General features: G+C 41.0%; 2 protein-coding genes across 8 annotated transcripts in view; one reads left to right on the plus strand and one right to left on the minus strand.

Annotated features, from left to right (window-relative positions):
- Positions 1-15,965, minus strand: part of LOC129732671 (dipeptidase 1) — a 649,785-nt gene that overhangs the window by 270,301 nt on the left and 363,519 nt on the right. The gene's annotated exons all lie outside the window — the stretch shown is intronic.
- Positions 737-2,509, plus strand: LOC129729136 (uncharacterized). Its single transcript, XM_055687620.1, has 2 exons — positions 737-2,137; positions 2,195-2,509. Exons 1-2 carry the CDS (start codon positions 737-739, stop codon positions 2,507-2,509), a joined length of 1,716 nt encoding a protein of 571 aa, XP_055543595.1.

Below are 15,965 nucleotides of genomic sequence, written 5' to 3' on the forward strand. Positions count from 1 at the left end.
TAACGTTAAATCAACATCTGGATTTCGACCGCACGCGTATTTCTGAGATCGGCATCCTGGATACTGGAAAGGAGGAGAATTTTTTCTTGCCTAAGGGACTGACTGACTGGCTGGCCTACAAGGAGAGGCTGGTAATTCACTTCCACCTGGGAGCGCAGCAACATTTTTCTCCAGGTGAGTGAACAAATAGTATGTGCCCACCGAAGCTGGGACTCAGATATACACACTTTTAATAAAATATTAATACTCTCCGGCTACAACCCTTAACTATCGAATTGCTGAGTATTCTGTTCGACCGTGGAATGATATTGGGCTGCAACCACTATTGGTTCGTGTGGTGAGTTACCACAGTATATGTCCAGCCGAGGCTGGCATATTTCGATACTACATATTCGTTTCCCCTTTCTTCTGCGTCTAATCACAATCATCCAATCACCGAGTGTCACGGCCATCCCGATTTTTGATCACCAGGTTCATCATAAATTTGATCGCTTTTAGCGCAAATTATTTTTTGTAAGGTCAGTGCTGCACATAGTATATGCCTAGCCAAGCATGGACCATTCATCGGAGAATACACTAAAATTATCAAACTTTATCGGTTACTGCAACGACGAAGCAACATGGCGCCAGCGGCAGCTTCCACGACTAAGAAAACAGCAACACTAAAGTTACTGGTTACGCAGTTAAAAGACGTCCAAGCTCAATTTAAGAAAATATGGGAGTTCGTTGAAGATTGATGAACTGTGACTACGTTTCGAAGGGGGAGACATACGATGATGAAAGGCAGGAATTTAGCGAGCAGTACTATAAGGCAAAGTCTTTTCTTATGGACAGAGCCAAGGAAAGACAGGATCCACCCGTTTTGGAGCAAACTATTCGAGCCTATGATTCAGTGTCACAAAGCACAACTGATCACGTGCGCTTACCGCAGATTAAACTTCAAACCTTCAACGGGGACATAGATGATTGGCAAGGTTTCCGCGACCTATTCACCTCCCTCATTCATTGGAAGCCAGATTTACCAGAGGTAGAAAAATTTCACTACCTGAAAGGATGCCTGCAGGGTGAACCTAAAAGCCTCATTGAACCAATAAAAACCACTAGTGCTAACTTCAAGGTTGCATGGGAGATGCTGTTAAGGCGATACAACAACAGCAAGCAACTGAAAAAACGGCGAATCCAAACGCTTTTCAAATTACCAACTTTATCTAAAGAATCGGTCGTGGATTTACATGCTTTGCTGGAGACTTTTCAACGTGTCGTTCAAACGCTTGACCAAATTGTGCAACCGGGGGATTATAAGGATTTACTTTTGGTTAATCTGCTCGCTTCGCGCCTAGATCCGTTCACAAGGAGAGGATGGGAAGAACACTCGGCTGCTTCAGAAACGGACTCACTAAAGGAGATGACCGATTTTCTCCAAAGGCGAATTGAAATTTTGGAATCTCTACCTGCGAGGGTGGCTGACACTAGGAGTGGCCAGCCTTCTCAACCAACAGGCAAGGTCAAGTTGGTCGGGTCTAAGACCAGCTTCAACACAACACAAACACAAGGTGGCCGTTGTGTCGCATGTAAGGAAAATCATCCATTGTACCAGTGCACAACATTTCAAGGATTGACCGTCGCGGAAAGGGATTCTATGCTACGGGCTCACTCGCTATGCTGCAACTGTTTTAAACAAGGTCACCACGCGAAAGACTGTCAATCAAAATACTCTTGTCGAAATTGTAAAGGGAGACATCACAGCCTGGTTTGTTTTCGGAGCGGAAAGGGACACGAGACTAAGGAATCGGGGACTCAAGGTTCTAATATGTCCGGCCAGAGAGAAATCTCAATTCCTTCTTATATTACCTCTACCCCCTCTACACAAGTGGCAAATCTGGCAAACTCCAGGGCAGTGGTGGCAGGTGCGGTTAATTATTCGTCCCAAGTTCTCCTGGCGACGGCGGTAATTGTCATTGAGGACGACAGTGGCAATCGGATACAAGCAAGAGCTCTACTCGACTCGGGGTCGGAGAGCAATTTTATATCAACGCGATTAAGCCAGCGGTTACAGGTTGTTCGAGATAAGGTAAATATTTCCGTATCAGGAATCGGACAAGGGTCAACTAAGGTTAAGCAACGAATTTGGGCATTGGTACGTTCCCGTGTGTCGGATTTTTCTCGTTTGATGAGCTTTCTCGTGTAACCCAAGGTGACAGCAAACTTACCAACAGTCACTGTGGACACTATTGGCTGGCCGATTCCACAAGGTATTCAATTAGCGGACCCGGCATTTGGCGTTTCTAAAGGAATTGATATCGTACTTGGAATTGAGTCTTTCTTCGAGTTCTTTAGCACGGGCCGCCAAATGGTTATTAGTAAACAATTACCAGCGCTACACGAATCGGTGTTCGGATGGGTGGTGTGTGGTGCGCGGTCGGTACCGGAAAACAGTATGCAGATTAGTTGCAACGTGTCAACTACAAATCATCTGGAGGAATTGGTGACTCGAGTTTTGGGCGTGTGAAGAAATTGAGTCGAACTGCAATCTTTCGCCAGAAGAAAAAAGCTGTTAGGATTTGTTTGCCCGTTCCGTGAAACGTTCAGCGGATGGCCGTTATATCGTTTCATTACCTAAACACGAAGATATCATGTCGAAATTAGGTGATTCCAAGGGGATTGCTTTTAGGCGTCTTTTGGGAACAGAACGCAGGTTGGCCAGGGATGAGGATCTACGGAAACAATCTGGCTCGTTTATGGAAGAATATCTTTGCCTAGGACACATGCGAAAGGTCAACAACACAACCCAAGAGACGGTCAAGCGCTGCTACTTACCCCATCATCCGGTTATCAAAGAGGCGAGCACTACCACTAAGGTTCGGGTGGTGTTCGATGCGTCGTGTAAAACATCGTCAGGTGTGTCACTGAACGATGTGTTGCTCACGGGCTCGTCCATTCAAGTTGATCTTAGGATAACTATACTTCGCTGTCGTACCAAGCAAATCATGCTGGTAGCAGATGTCTAAAAGATGTTTCGACAAATAATTGTGCATCAAGACGAAAGACCACTTCAATCGATTTTATGGCGTCCAACCCCGGAGGAGGAGGTGGCTACTTACGAGCTGAATACTGTGACCTACGGCACCAAACCGGCTCCATTTCTGGCTACAAGAACGCTCAAACAGTTGGCAATGGATGAGGAGGAACACTATCCACTCGCGGCAAGGGCAATCGCAATGGATACATACATGGATGACGTGCTAACGGGTTCGGACAATGTAACAGAGGCAACCAACCTGAGAATGCAGCTTGAAGCGTTGATGGAAAGCGGCGGATTTCATTTGAGGAAATGGGCATCGAATTCGGCAGAGGTTTTAGACGGAGTTACGTTGGATCAAGATCCAGTCATAAAGACTCTAGGGTTGATATGGCACCCGGGAAAGGATGTCTTCGGCTTTGGGTTCAATATTCCACCCTTAAGCGATGTAACAACACTATCAAGACGGCAATTACTTTCAATTATAGCGACACTTTTCGATCCGCTTGGGCTGCTGGGAGCAACAATTACGATGGCGAAATTGTTTATGCAGCTGTCATTGACCCTGAAGGATAAGGATGAACAGAGGCTCGGTGAGGCATGGAGGCATGGAGAAAATACCATCAGCAGCTACCCCTACTAAATCAAATTCATGGTAATCGATGCGTTATAATCGCAGAAGCTGTAGCTGTTGAAATACATTGTTTCTCAGACGCCTCACAGAAGGCGTATGGGGCATGTTTATATATTCGGAGTCAAAACAAGGAGGGGCGAGTAATGGTTCAACTATTTCCGGCAAAGTCGAAGGTTGCTTCCCTAAAGTACGTGACAATCCCTAGATTAGAGCTGTGCAGGGCTCGATTAGCTGCGCTTCTCTTTAGACAGATCCAGAAGGCAACCGGATTAATGGTGAGCTCTCACTTTTGGGCCGACTCTACGTGCGTGTTGTGTTGGCTGTAGTCACCTCCAAGCACCTGGACCGCTTTCGTCGTCAACAGAGTAGCTACCATACAATCATTAACCGAAGGGTGTGAATGGCGACACGTACCAGGAATTCACAATCCGGCAGATTTGATTTCGAGAGAAGTCTATCCAGAGGAACTTATCGATAACAATTTTTGGAGGCATGGACCAAACTGGCTGCAGCAAGATTCGAACGAATGGCCAAATTCCTTGGAACTAACACCGTGTGGTGAAATCGAGGAGGAGTGGAAGCGTGGTGTGACTGCGCTGATTACATCGGTAGCAAACGATTTTAACGATTGGTATATTAGTCGATTCTCTTCTTACACTAATTTGATTCGGCAAACGGCGCTGTGCCTACGATTTATAGATTTATTTCGTGGTTCAAACAAGGTGAAGCGAACTGGTTGGCTTACGACAAACGAGCTGAGGACAGCTGAATGCAGGATAATTCAACGCGTTCAACAGCAGGCATTCGCGGAGGATTACAAGGCACTAATGAAGGGTGAAACAGTCTCAAATAGATCGCCATTGCGATGGTTCAAGCCGTTTATATCTGAAAATGACAAATTACTTAGGATTGGTGGGCGGCTGATTCACTCTATGGAACCAGAAAATGTTGAACACCCAATTGTTCTTCCAGCTCGTCACCATTTAACTCGACTCATCTTACTACTGCTGGGCCGCAGCTGCTGCTTAGTGTGGTAAGGCTGCGCTTCTGGCCACTTGGAGGGCGAAATCTCGCTTAACAAATAGTGCATAAATGTTATAAATGCTTTCGATCGAAGCCTACTCCAGCACAACAACAAATGGGTGATCTACCCCCTGCTCGCACAACTATTTCCCGACCCTTTTCACGAACCGGAGTAGATTATTTCGGGCCTATACATGTACGGCCAGTACCACGTCGAGCTGCTATAAAAACTTATGCAGCTATATTCCTGTGCCTTTGCACAAAGGCCGTTCATTTGGAGCTCGTGGGAGATTTGTCAACCGATCGATTTTTGCACGTTTACCGCCAGAAGGGGGCGACCATCCGATATATATTCCGACAACGGAACTAATTTCGTAGGGGCTCGGAATAAGCTACAGGAATTACGACGATTACTGACAGATAAAAGGCATGGTGAAGGTGTAACCAAGGCATGTGCTGATGAAGGTATTCACTGGCATTTCAGCCCACCCAGCGGGCCCCACTTTGGAGGACTATGGGAGGCAGCTGTTCGGTCCGCAAAGTATCACTTGGTACGAGTCATCGGGAATCATACTACGTCACCAGAGGATATGAGCACACTACTGGTTCAAGTGGAAGGGTGCTTGAATTCACGACCGATCACACCCATTTCAGACGATCCAAACGACCTGGAACCGCTTACCCCGTCTCATTTTTTAACCGGCTCTTTGTTGCAAGCTCTTCCTGATTACCCTTTGCAAACAGATCCAATTAATCGTTTAAAGCATTGGCAGTTGATACAGCGTTTACTTCAAGATTTTTCAACAAAATCCTTAAAAATCTGTTCACGTGGAACATGGATGGCCCCTAATATACACTACACACAGACACACACCACAGGCTCAGCATAATTTGATATTGGTCGGACGTCATACGTTGTACTGTTTGAGGCTCGATTTTGAAAAGTGACCAGAATGGAGAGGTGAACTCAATGCTCACCTAATGTTTTGAATGTATCTTAAAGCATTTTTTCTCAGCCATTGGAGAGGTGGTGTCAAATTCAAAATCAGTGGTTGCGAACTTGCTCGAAAACACATTTTTCTGATGAAACTCAAAATGGTGGCGAGATCCAAGATGGCGGCCAATTTTTTTCTCTTTCAAATGAAAGCTCTACATATCATTCCTCTTGAAAACGATGTGTTGGTTGCAGGGGGTTAAATGACAAATTCAAGAGAAATGAATCAATAAAAAGGTCAAGAATTGCTCAAAAATCAATTTTTGTAGAAACCGTTTAACCGATTTGTGCCCGAGGGGTCCATCAATATGAACTAACCAAAGTGATTTCTCATTTTTTCGCTACTTTCAATCATTTAGACATAAAAATATCGTTTTTGAAAGACCTCATGTCATCAGTGGGACGGTTTCAGTGAGAATTGCTCACTTAGAATGTGTAGAAACTATTTTGGAAGTTCTTCGTATTTGGAAGTAGATAAAATAGTGATTGAAAAACGTGCTTTACAACAAGTATTTCGTCGTTTTTATATCACTTTTTGGTACTTTACGACCTTCAAAAGTGCATTCCTCAAAAGTGTACCGTACGATGATTTTGGAATTTGGACCAGAGATTCTGGACGTCCCACAGAGGAGTACCTAAAACAAAAAGCTGGCCAAAATAAGAAAAAAGTTTTTTGTCGCTTTTTGGTGTCGCTATATTTTTTTCTGCACCTTAAATAAATGCTTCATAAAATGCCATCACTCGATTAACGTTAAACGGTATTATTATATGCTGGGAGCGCTGTAAACATTGACAAATTTTCAAGCATTTTTTTGGGAATCGAACCATTTAAAGTAACAAGTTGTGCCAGGCAGGGCTGGAATTCACCTCAGTGCAGACAGAACCACACAAATTTGTACACAACACATTTGCCATCAAACCGTGCGTGCCACTCCCGATATTTCGTTTGTGTTCTCTTCTCCCCATTCGTTTTTTTTTGTGTTTCTTTCGCACCGAAAAAATGCGACTGAGTACACTTTGTGCATTCGCCGAAATGTGCGACACCACACATTGTGTCTTAAGGCCTAAACACAATGGGTACGTTGCGGCTGCGTTTGCGTCAATTTGACAGCTAGCCCATACATTTTCTGTCAAATTAACGTCAACGCAACGCAAACGTATCCATTGTGTTTGGGCCTTTACTTTGTGTGTTGCTTGGGGTAATGATTATCGAATTTGACAAACGAACGATTACAGGTTATCGAACGTCTTCGTCAGTGGATTTCTTCGGCAGTTTTTCTGCAGCAATTTAGGAGTTTATTTTCAGTGCTGCTCAATGGGTTTGTTTCAAAACTAAAAATGGTTTCTTCCCGAAAATAGCCGCAATTCGTATCGTACATGAACAGTAGGGTGGCAATAGAAATCGACTTTTCTAATTTTGTTTAGAAGTAGGGCTCAATAGTTTCGTCTTCGAAAAAAGTTCCCATACTAAACTTCAGCTTAATCTGACTTCGGGAACACGGAAGCATTATTTTGTGACCAATGAAAAAATGCACAGGTAGTTCATAAATTTCTGAATATCAAAAAATTCTGACGCCAAATGTCTTAAAAATGCATGAAACATCGAGATCTGGTGTTATCCAAAAACCAGAAATAAAAAAATCGATCGGTTAAAGTTCCACTTTTCGATTGAGCGAACTTCTAAATGCGACGAAGGACAGTTTCTTTCCATGCAAGTCATTACCACCCTAATGAACGGTATCAGTAGTAAATGCATGTAGCGATTGTATATGAAGACCGGGATAGAAATATGTCTGGACGTGTGTAATATGTCCTAAGAAACACGTCCACGCCATTGAGCATCGTGTTTGAATGAATTCTCAATATATGGTCCTTTCTTGGTTCCTTCTCTCTGCTATTTTTTCTACCTGCAACGCAACGCAAACTGCTAAAACTGCAGCTCTTTGTTCTCACGCAATATGTCACAAAAAGCAACACAAAGTGTTGTTCCGTTCTCCCTCTCTTGAAATATTTCTCACTTGGTGATATCTTTCATATAGTCATTTCGTTTTCGCTCTCTCTCTTTGTGCCTGTTGGTTGTCAAAATGTGTAGATACCGTTCTCGTTGGGCCTTGACGTAAAATTAACACACTGAGCGCAATGAGTGTGCGAATGACAGCCCTTGTGCCAGGCGTCAAAAAAATGACAATTGATCAATATTTTGCAGCAAACTAGTTCTTTATGTTCAATGCTAATAAACCGGCTGATAGAAATTTAAAAGTTATAGAAAATTAAAAATTATAGCTACTCTTAAGAAGTTTTCGAAATTAGTGATTTTTACGTATTTTCGAGCGTTTTCAATATTAAAAAAGTCATCAAATCTCGCGGAATCCGATCATATAATCTTCGGGGGAATGGAAGTTCATAACATTACGAACATATCCTTGCAAATATTTCATCCGGTAACGTCCGGATTGACATTTGCGACACGTTTGAAAAATGTTGTTCATGACAAATTTTGACGTTAAGTGTTCACGCGTACATGAGAAATGAGAAAAAAACGTGATGGATCCCTGCCTCATGTTTAAAAGAGAGTTTCAGCTCAACAAAGATTAAATAAGATTAGTCAAGTGAATGAATTTCAACTAATTTAAGTTAACTTAACATTAACTTGATACACAGAATCAATAATCCGGATAAATAACACAAAAGGTTTTTTTTCAACCTGCGTAAGTTCCACGAGGCATCATATAATCTGTGAGCATCAAATCAAAAATTCAAAATGAAGATATTTTGCTTCATCATTTTTCTTGTAAATGCTTCGATTTGTTTCGCTGCTCGTTTTGCGAACACAAATTATACGAGCGTATTACTTCATCTGTTCACTAACATTAATGAAGACACATAGGCTATGTAAATGTAAACATTAAGTTGTGTATGTGATATTTAGAGTTACTCTTTGACCAGCCACTTCCACTTCTCACTTAAATATTTCCCAAAATATTGCTAAACAGCAGCGAAAATATTATTGGCCAGGTTTTCACTCGAGTTACTCCTCTGTGCGTCATAAGGAGTCAAATGGTGTACACTAAGGTAGCTTTTTACGCGGTTTTTTTACGCGGGTTTTTTTACGCAGCTTTTTACGCGGATTCCGGAAATTTCGCGTTTCTTTCACGCGGATTCCGGAATTTACGCGGTTTTTTTTTTACGCGGATTCCGGAATTTACGCGGTATTTTTTTTGCCTGGATTTCGGTTTCCCTTCACTCGGAATGCAAAATTAACGATGTTTTTTTTACGCGGATTCCGGAATCTACGCGGTTTTTTACGCGGCACGTATCCCCCGCGTAAAAAGCAACTTTAGTGTACTCAGATTCTTTGGTGCATTTTTTTATAATAACGGTCTGTGGGAACATCGTGACTCTGTTTTATTTATTTTATCCAACTTTACTTGTTTACGCACCTTTTATTCATCACAGCTCAGATTAATTTAATATCTTTTTCAGAAACATATGTTGACGTATAATTACGTCTTCCGATAACAATCCGAGAGTTACACCCTCCCTCTGAACATTGAAAGCGTCACGAAAATGGTCCAACTACAAATTTTTATAATTCTGCCAGTTTTCAATGGATTTCTTTCATTCTCGCAGCGATTGATTTGAAAATTAGCTATGCGTCTACCAGAAAGCGGAAAACTGTGATTTCGTGATACTAACTATTGTACTATTGAAAAATGTAAAGCCTTGTTTTGAACTTATATTTCGACCAATCAGAGCCGAAAACAAGGAAAAAATACCATCCAATATGGATATTTCCGGAATCGAGATGATGTCCAGAGACCGGAAATGAACTTCAGCCGCTATTACTAAATTCATGAGGGTGACTTCCGGTTTCTAGAAAACAGCTCAAAGTGGCCAAATGGCTGCCGAAATAATTATTTTTATTCCTTTCAGGGCCACTACATTATTTGCAGAGAGTTACTTCATTATTGTTGGATTGAAATTATTGACCTGCAAAAAAGCAAAAAACTTAAGCAATCTTCAACATTATTGTCGAATGACTCCGTATCAATTTAGAAAAAACGTTTCCTCTCAGGATTACCAAAAATTTAGAGGAGAAAGATTGACAGAGAATTATTAGAGAAATTTTCTGCTTTAGACAAACTTAAATCGAGTGCATTCCCTGATCAAATGCATTAAAAGTCATTGACATATGACAGGCTGTCGTAATTCTTCGTTAATTTTACAGTCGTGTCTCATACACAACCTCTACAATTTTTTTCAACACCTTTGATATTCTTTTTTTTTTAATTTTAGATTGCTTTTTAATTTGAAGAACTCTAGGGATTTCTGATACTGTTCCATTATTCATTTCATTAAGCCGATATTCACAAAGAATGCACGGACTAAATACCAAATTTTCACGAAATCATTGAACAAATAAACAAAAACCGCTTACGTGCTCTTATGGAATCGCCCAGCATTGTACATTTAGTAAACCCAGCTATATTTATCCTTTTTCACAAAGCTTCCATATCCATCTTAAAACTTGAATCACTGCTCATTAATTCACCTCACGACGCCCCCATATTCGTCACACTGTTAATCATGAATGAATCACATCATCATGAATGAACATAACCGCAGCTCGTCGTAGTAGGTTACCTAGATATCCGCTGTAGTTGTTTACGCGCCAAAATTGGTAACCTAGGTAACCACTGCAATGCTATCGATTTATGTCAATTATGTCGGAAAAATTTAACATTTTCAGTATGATTTTTTCGTAGTAATAGAAACTGATTTTACAACTTTTGATTTTCTTCAACGCAGTGAAAACAGATGGAAATACATACATTTGAAATTTAGGATTTGTAGAAATTCATCTCATATAATTTTGCTAATTCAAGCTTGTTTTTGAAAATTTGAGGTGAACATTTCAAAGTTTAAAGTATTCTTAGTGTAGTGAGTGATTTTGTTTAGTGATTGAAATAAAAAGTGGTCCGCTAGTGATGAAAAATTTTTTTGCTGGCTGCTGAACGAATCGCGTTGTAGCCGTATAGAACAATGCACGGATTTTATTTTCTGAGGTGGGTGATTGAAATAAACGAGTTTTAGGGTGCAGATGTCCGACTATAATATCAAATTTAGAGCTTTTAAGCGAGTTTTTGAGAATTATACTTTATGAGAAATCTAAAGTGAACTAAGAAGAATCCATTCAATGAATTAGCAGATTGGTTTAGTTAGAGAATATGCGTTTTTTCCTGTTTTCAATTGTGTTTTCATGTTGTATGAGATGAATATATGGACTGAGATGAATGATTGAACAGTTCCCCTAGTTCAGAGAGAAAGAACTTTAAACCGAGTTTGTCACGGTTGCAGCAACTTAATTCAATTATCAAACCCCGACGGTTTTTTTTTTAGTTTAATTCCAGGATTTATTTTTTATTGTTTTCGTGTGCTATGAAAACTAACAAAAACCACATTATGGAAAGTACCCACCAAATAATCCTCGAAATGAACCAGTCGGGATAATCAACAGGCGAGATTCTATCAGAGTAATTGCATCGCCGATCCCTGCCTGTCATGATTTGTTTCAATTCAAAGCACGAAAACGATAGACAACATGCACCTAGCAAACAGCTGCTATCAAGTTTAACACGAACGCCAGCATAACGAGAGTGTGAATAGTGTCAAAACGCGATCGGAGGAGAGCATCAACGAATAAAAAACCCTTAAGACATGAAACGAACCTTGGCAAACGAGTGACATCCAATCGACAACGATGACGATGACAACAGAGTGTAGCGCAGCGGTTTCTGTTTTTCACCGTCGCAAACCGTGGTAAGGACTTTTCATGAGCATACACAGCCTCTTCCGGCAAGTACTGACGCGGGACCGACGCGACGTTGACATCGACGATGACGACGCCCGACAGCGGCAAAAACGATAACGTTCATTTCGGGAAAGCTCGCGGAAACAAGCAGCTCCCGGTCTGTCGAACTGTCACTGCCGCTCGTTTGCACCTGTCGAACGAACCGGTGACAAAAATAATAAACCCATCAAACCACATGTTGCGGGAATCCACTTTGAAAATTGAGGGGGGACACAAAAGTGGGTAGTAAGACGCCGGACCATTTCAGTCGGGCGTAATCGTTGTCGTAAAACTTTTTTATTATTATTATTTTAGACGAGAAAAACGTAATGCCGATGACTATTTGCTGTTTTGTAACCATCGTATTGCTATTCAAATTGCTAGAATCTGTTGGTTTTTCGAAACAATCTGACTTTTTTTACTATTTTGTCTGCCGCATAATAATCTGTGATTCATAAAATAAACTCAGTGAATGTTGGAATACTAATATCATAGCCGTGTGCTCCGTGAAGTGGGTTTGGGGGTTCAAGAGGATTATATGAACGAGTGTGAAGGTAACCAATCACCAGTTATGTAATTGTATTATGTATATTCAAGCGAACGGTAGAGCTTTGTAAAAATTTATGAAAGATTCAGCTGTATTCCGCAAGCGAGGACAAGTAAAGTGAAACTTTATTGGAATGTCCTCAACAAAATTCTCAGTTGGTTAACACAAGAGCAATTCAAAAAGCTACAAAACTACAGCTGTATGAACAGTCGACAAAATCGATACATTTTACTTGAAATTAAAATATTCAAACGCCGAACATAAAAAACACCAAAATTTGATCACCGTGAATCATCGGAAGTTAACATTTTGAAATCCAGAGAAAAAAATAGAGTCAACTTTGAGGATTCTTGGATATTCTCTTATGAATCTCAATTTATACCACTCAGAGCAATTTTGTTTCTTTTGTTGGAAACTCGAAGCCCGAACTTTTCTGCTAGATACAGCTGTTACAAGTCCGAATAAATGTAAAAAATAACGCTTTGGAATTAAGACGTTTTTCACTTGAAAAATTGTCAGATTTCTCCCAATGCCTCTGAAACTAAATTGAGCATTTTTTCTCATAACCCTAAAGCTTCTTGCCTCAAGCCTAAATTTAAAAATTTTTTTTCAACAAATTATCAACTATCCTTCATTGTATAAAAAATCGCCATTTGTGATTGGCCACACAAATTAATTGACTAAAAATTTATTTTAAATTACTAATTCACAATTACTTTGGAATGTTCCCTTCAAAGTAAAATTCCTGCGCACGGCAATGACACCACCTTGCTCCACACTGATCCCATTGGCACGTGTCAGGCAATGTACAAAAACCACTCGGTAAACTCGGTAATTACCCGGAACGAATAATAGCATAAACAGAAAAGCAAAAAATCGCTCACCAATTATTGTGGAGCAGAAACCGCTGGTATTGACGGAAAATATTTTTCCAACCGCGTCGTCTAATTATAGTATATATTGCGCCCGGTGACCCGTTAATTATGTGGTATTTTGCCAACTCTGTACTTCTAGCGAACGTATTTTACTCGACCAGTGTCGGTGACTTTTCCACAACTGTAATCCATTAATCAGCCACTAGCCTCACTCGACAGGGTGAAGCATTTTGTGGCGCGCTCCTTCCCGCAGCTAATCGTGCTTCTATGAAGATTTTCGTTCGAAACTGCTTCCTTCAACGGTAATAAAACGTGCTTTATGGAATAAAAATAATGTCCTCTTTCGGTTAGACTCTGCCGGGGGCCAACAGCCGCCGATACGAGCGTAAATCCTCGATGCGAAGCGGATTTTTTCGGAACCATAAATTATCGGAATGCGGTAATTCTTACATTATGGAACTTTAGAGCAGCTGCCGTTTCAAAATCGATCGCAACTAGTCCGTGGTGATGTTATTGCGCCATTATGTTATTGGCACGCACGCAAGGCTTTCCATAATATTTCCATTTGGCAGCCAAGTCAAACTTGATACACGTTCCGGGAATGTTACTACAATAGTTAGACTCATTTTTGCAGTCATTATGAGTTTAAATTTATTTGCACACCTTAATTCGTCCCACGGTTTGGAGGACGAAACTGTGTAACTCTTTAATCACCAACTGTCTGTCCAATAGGTGGTACCGGCCAGCAACGAGGCTGCAATCAATGTCGGGGCAAATGGGGTCATAAATCGTTTTAAAAATTTATTCGCTCTCTCCAGCTTGTTTTGACCCCCAGGCAAAAAAAAAAATTGTTCGTACGCTAGAAATGTTCACTCACTCGCACAGTGACCTGTTTGTTTGCCATATTGGCACAAGCCATATATTGCCTGCATTTTATTGCCACATACATATTCGATGGAACATATCCATCCATCCCGGCCAGTGGTGCAGATCGGTTCATCGTTTCTTGTAGATCATCAAAAAAACTTGACTTGATAGTTTACTCTTACCAGCAAAAGAGCGCAAAACATTCGCACAAGCTACAAACGGAAGTTGTTAACATCACCACTTCCATTACAGGATGGAACCAATGGCTGTCAACAAGAACAGTGAGTTACGACTTGAACCATCATCACTACTGGCTGTTGAGCAGAATTCCGGCGAGGATTCTCCTTTATTCAAAATATATTCCACTCGTCGTCGTTCGCCGGGGCAAAGCTAACATCTACCGGCGACGTGAAAGGTGCCATTGATGCCACCGCACTGTAACAATAATAGTTATAATAATAATAAAAGGTTCCACCTCCGGGAGCCGAGTCACAGCACCGAATCTTCTACCTCCCCTATACCCCAGCCAGACCGTAATATTCCACCGTATATCTTTTGTTAGTCAACATGCATGGAACGGATTATAATAACTTTGATTCAATGTATCACCGCGCGAACACAAAGGATATTCCGTCCATCGTCATCGGGGCCGGGCATTGTCGTCTACTAGTTGAGCTGCAGCTTTTTTCTCCACCACACTGCCATCCACAACGTTGTAGAAGTCTGTGATGTCGTTGTTGACGTTGACGTTCATTATGTTCTCCGGGGGCAGATAATAAATTCAATTAATATAACGCATCCTGTTCCCATCGACGGAGCTTCAAACTGAACAATCATATTAATTTATCCGTCTCGGTGTATCTTTGCAACCGGAAGGCCATCGGTATGGCACTGGATCGGCCAGCAGCTGACGAGGGAGACAGGAGGAGTCATGCCCGGGGCAACCACACGGAAGATTAGCTAGCCATGCGCTTCCGATAATCGTGTTGGCTCAAAGCCCTAGCGCCGCTCATTCTGCCTATTTATTTTGGCAGTATTTTGGTCGCTCCAGAATAAAGGGAAAAGCTCTAGAACGTTGGATGTGGTTTGCCGTCAGCTGGCACACGTTCCCGGAAATTGCCGTTATAGGGGGAAATTGAAAATCAGTGAATGGAATTAAATTGGTAATTTACGTGTACACAATGACCGCTCGAGGGTTTTCTCGGAAGGGAAATATTTTAAGGAAAAGTGGGTGCTTTGTGTGTAAAAAAGGAACTTTTGGAAACATAGGAGATATGCGAAAAATAATGAAACTGTGAAGAATGACAGAGATAATAAATCTGAGAGAGCAAACTGATAAGAATGGCATGTATGACATAAAAGATAAATATGAGAGAAATGACGAAAGTGATAGTACGGAAAAATGATAAAATAACAGGAATAATGAATAGGAGAACAGGATAATTCCAGTCCTCATTTATCAACAGAGTGATAAATGAGAGACTGGAATGAAAAAAGAGACTTTCACAGAAGTAAAAAGACAAGAAAAGAGAAAAAAGGAAATACAAATAAAACAAAAATAATACGAAAATGACAAGAGAGATAAGCATGAAAAAACTTTTGAAGAAATGACTAGAATGTAAAATACAACAAACATCCGAAAACGACAACACCCAATATCACAAAAATGGTAGAATTTGACCCAAATTTGAGCCCAAATCTAAATCAGATTTAACCCAAACCTTATCCCAAATCTGACCTAAATTTATCCCAAGTCTGACCCCCAATAGGATTCGAAACCTGACCCCAAATTCGATCCCAGATGTGACCCCCAATGTGACCCCAAATCTGACCCCAAATCTTAATCAAATTTGGGTCAAAATCTGACCCAAAGTTATTCCGGATTTTGACCCAAATTTGACCCAAATCATACTCCAAATCTGACCCCGAATGTGACCTCAAATGTGACCCTAAATCTGACCCCAATTTTGACCCAAATCCAACCCAAACCGGATCCAAATCTAACCCAAATCTGGTCATAATCGGACCCAAATCTAAACTAAACTGACCAAAATCTGACCTTAAACCTGGTTCTAAATCTGACCCCAAATTTGACCAAACTCTGACTTAAACCTGACATAAAATTTGACTTCAAATGTGACCCCAATAGATGAGT

The sequence above is a fragment of the Wyeomyia smithii genome, chromosome 3, assembly GCF_029784165.1.
Source record: "Wyeomyia smithii strain HCP4-BCI-WySm-NY-G18 chromosome 3, ASM2978416v1, whole genome shotgun sequence".
Classification (NCBI taxonomy): domain Eukaryota; kingdom Metazoa; phylum Arthropoda; class Insecta; order Diptera; family Culicidae; genus Wyeomyia; species Wyeomyia smithii.

Coding starts and splice junctions, on each gene's coding strand:
- LOC129729136 (XM_055687620.1), top strand. CDS start 737: ATGAACTGTGACTACGTTTCGAAGGGGGAGACATACGATGATGAAAGG. Junction 2,138..2,194: donor AGCAACGAATTTGGGCATTG/GTACGTTCCCGT, acceptor GTGTAACCCAAG/GTGACAGCAAACTTACCAAC.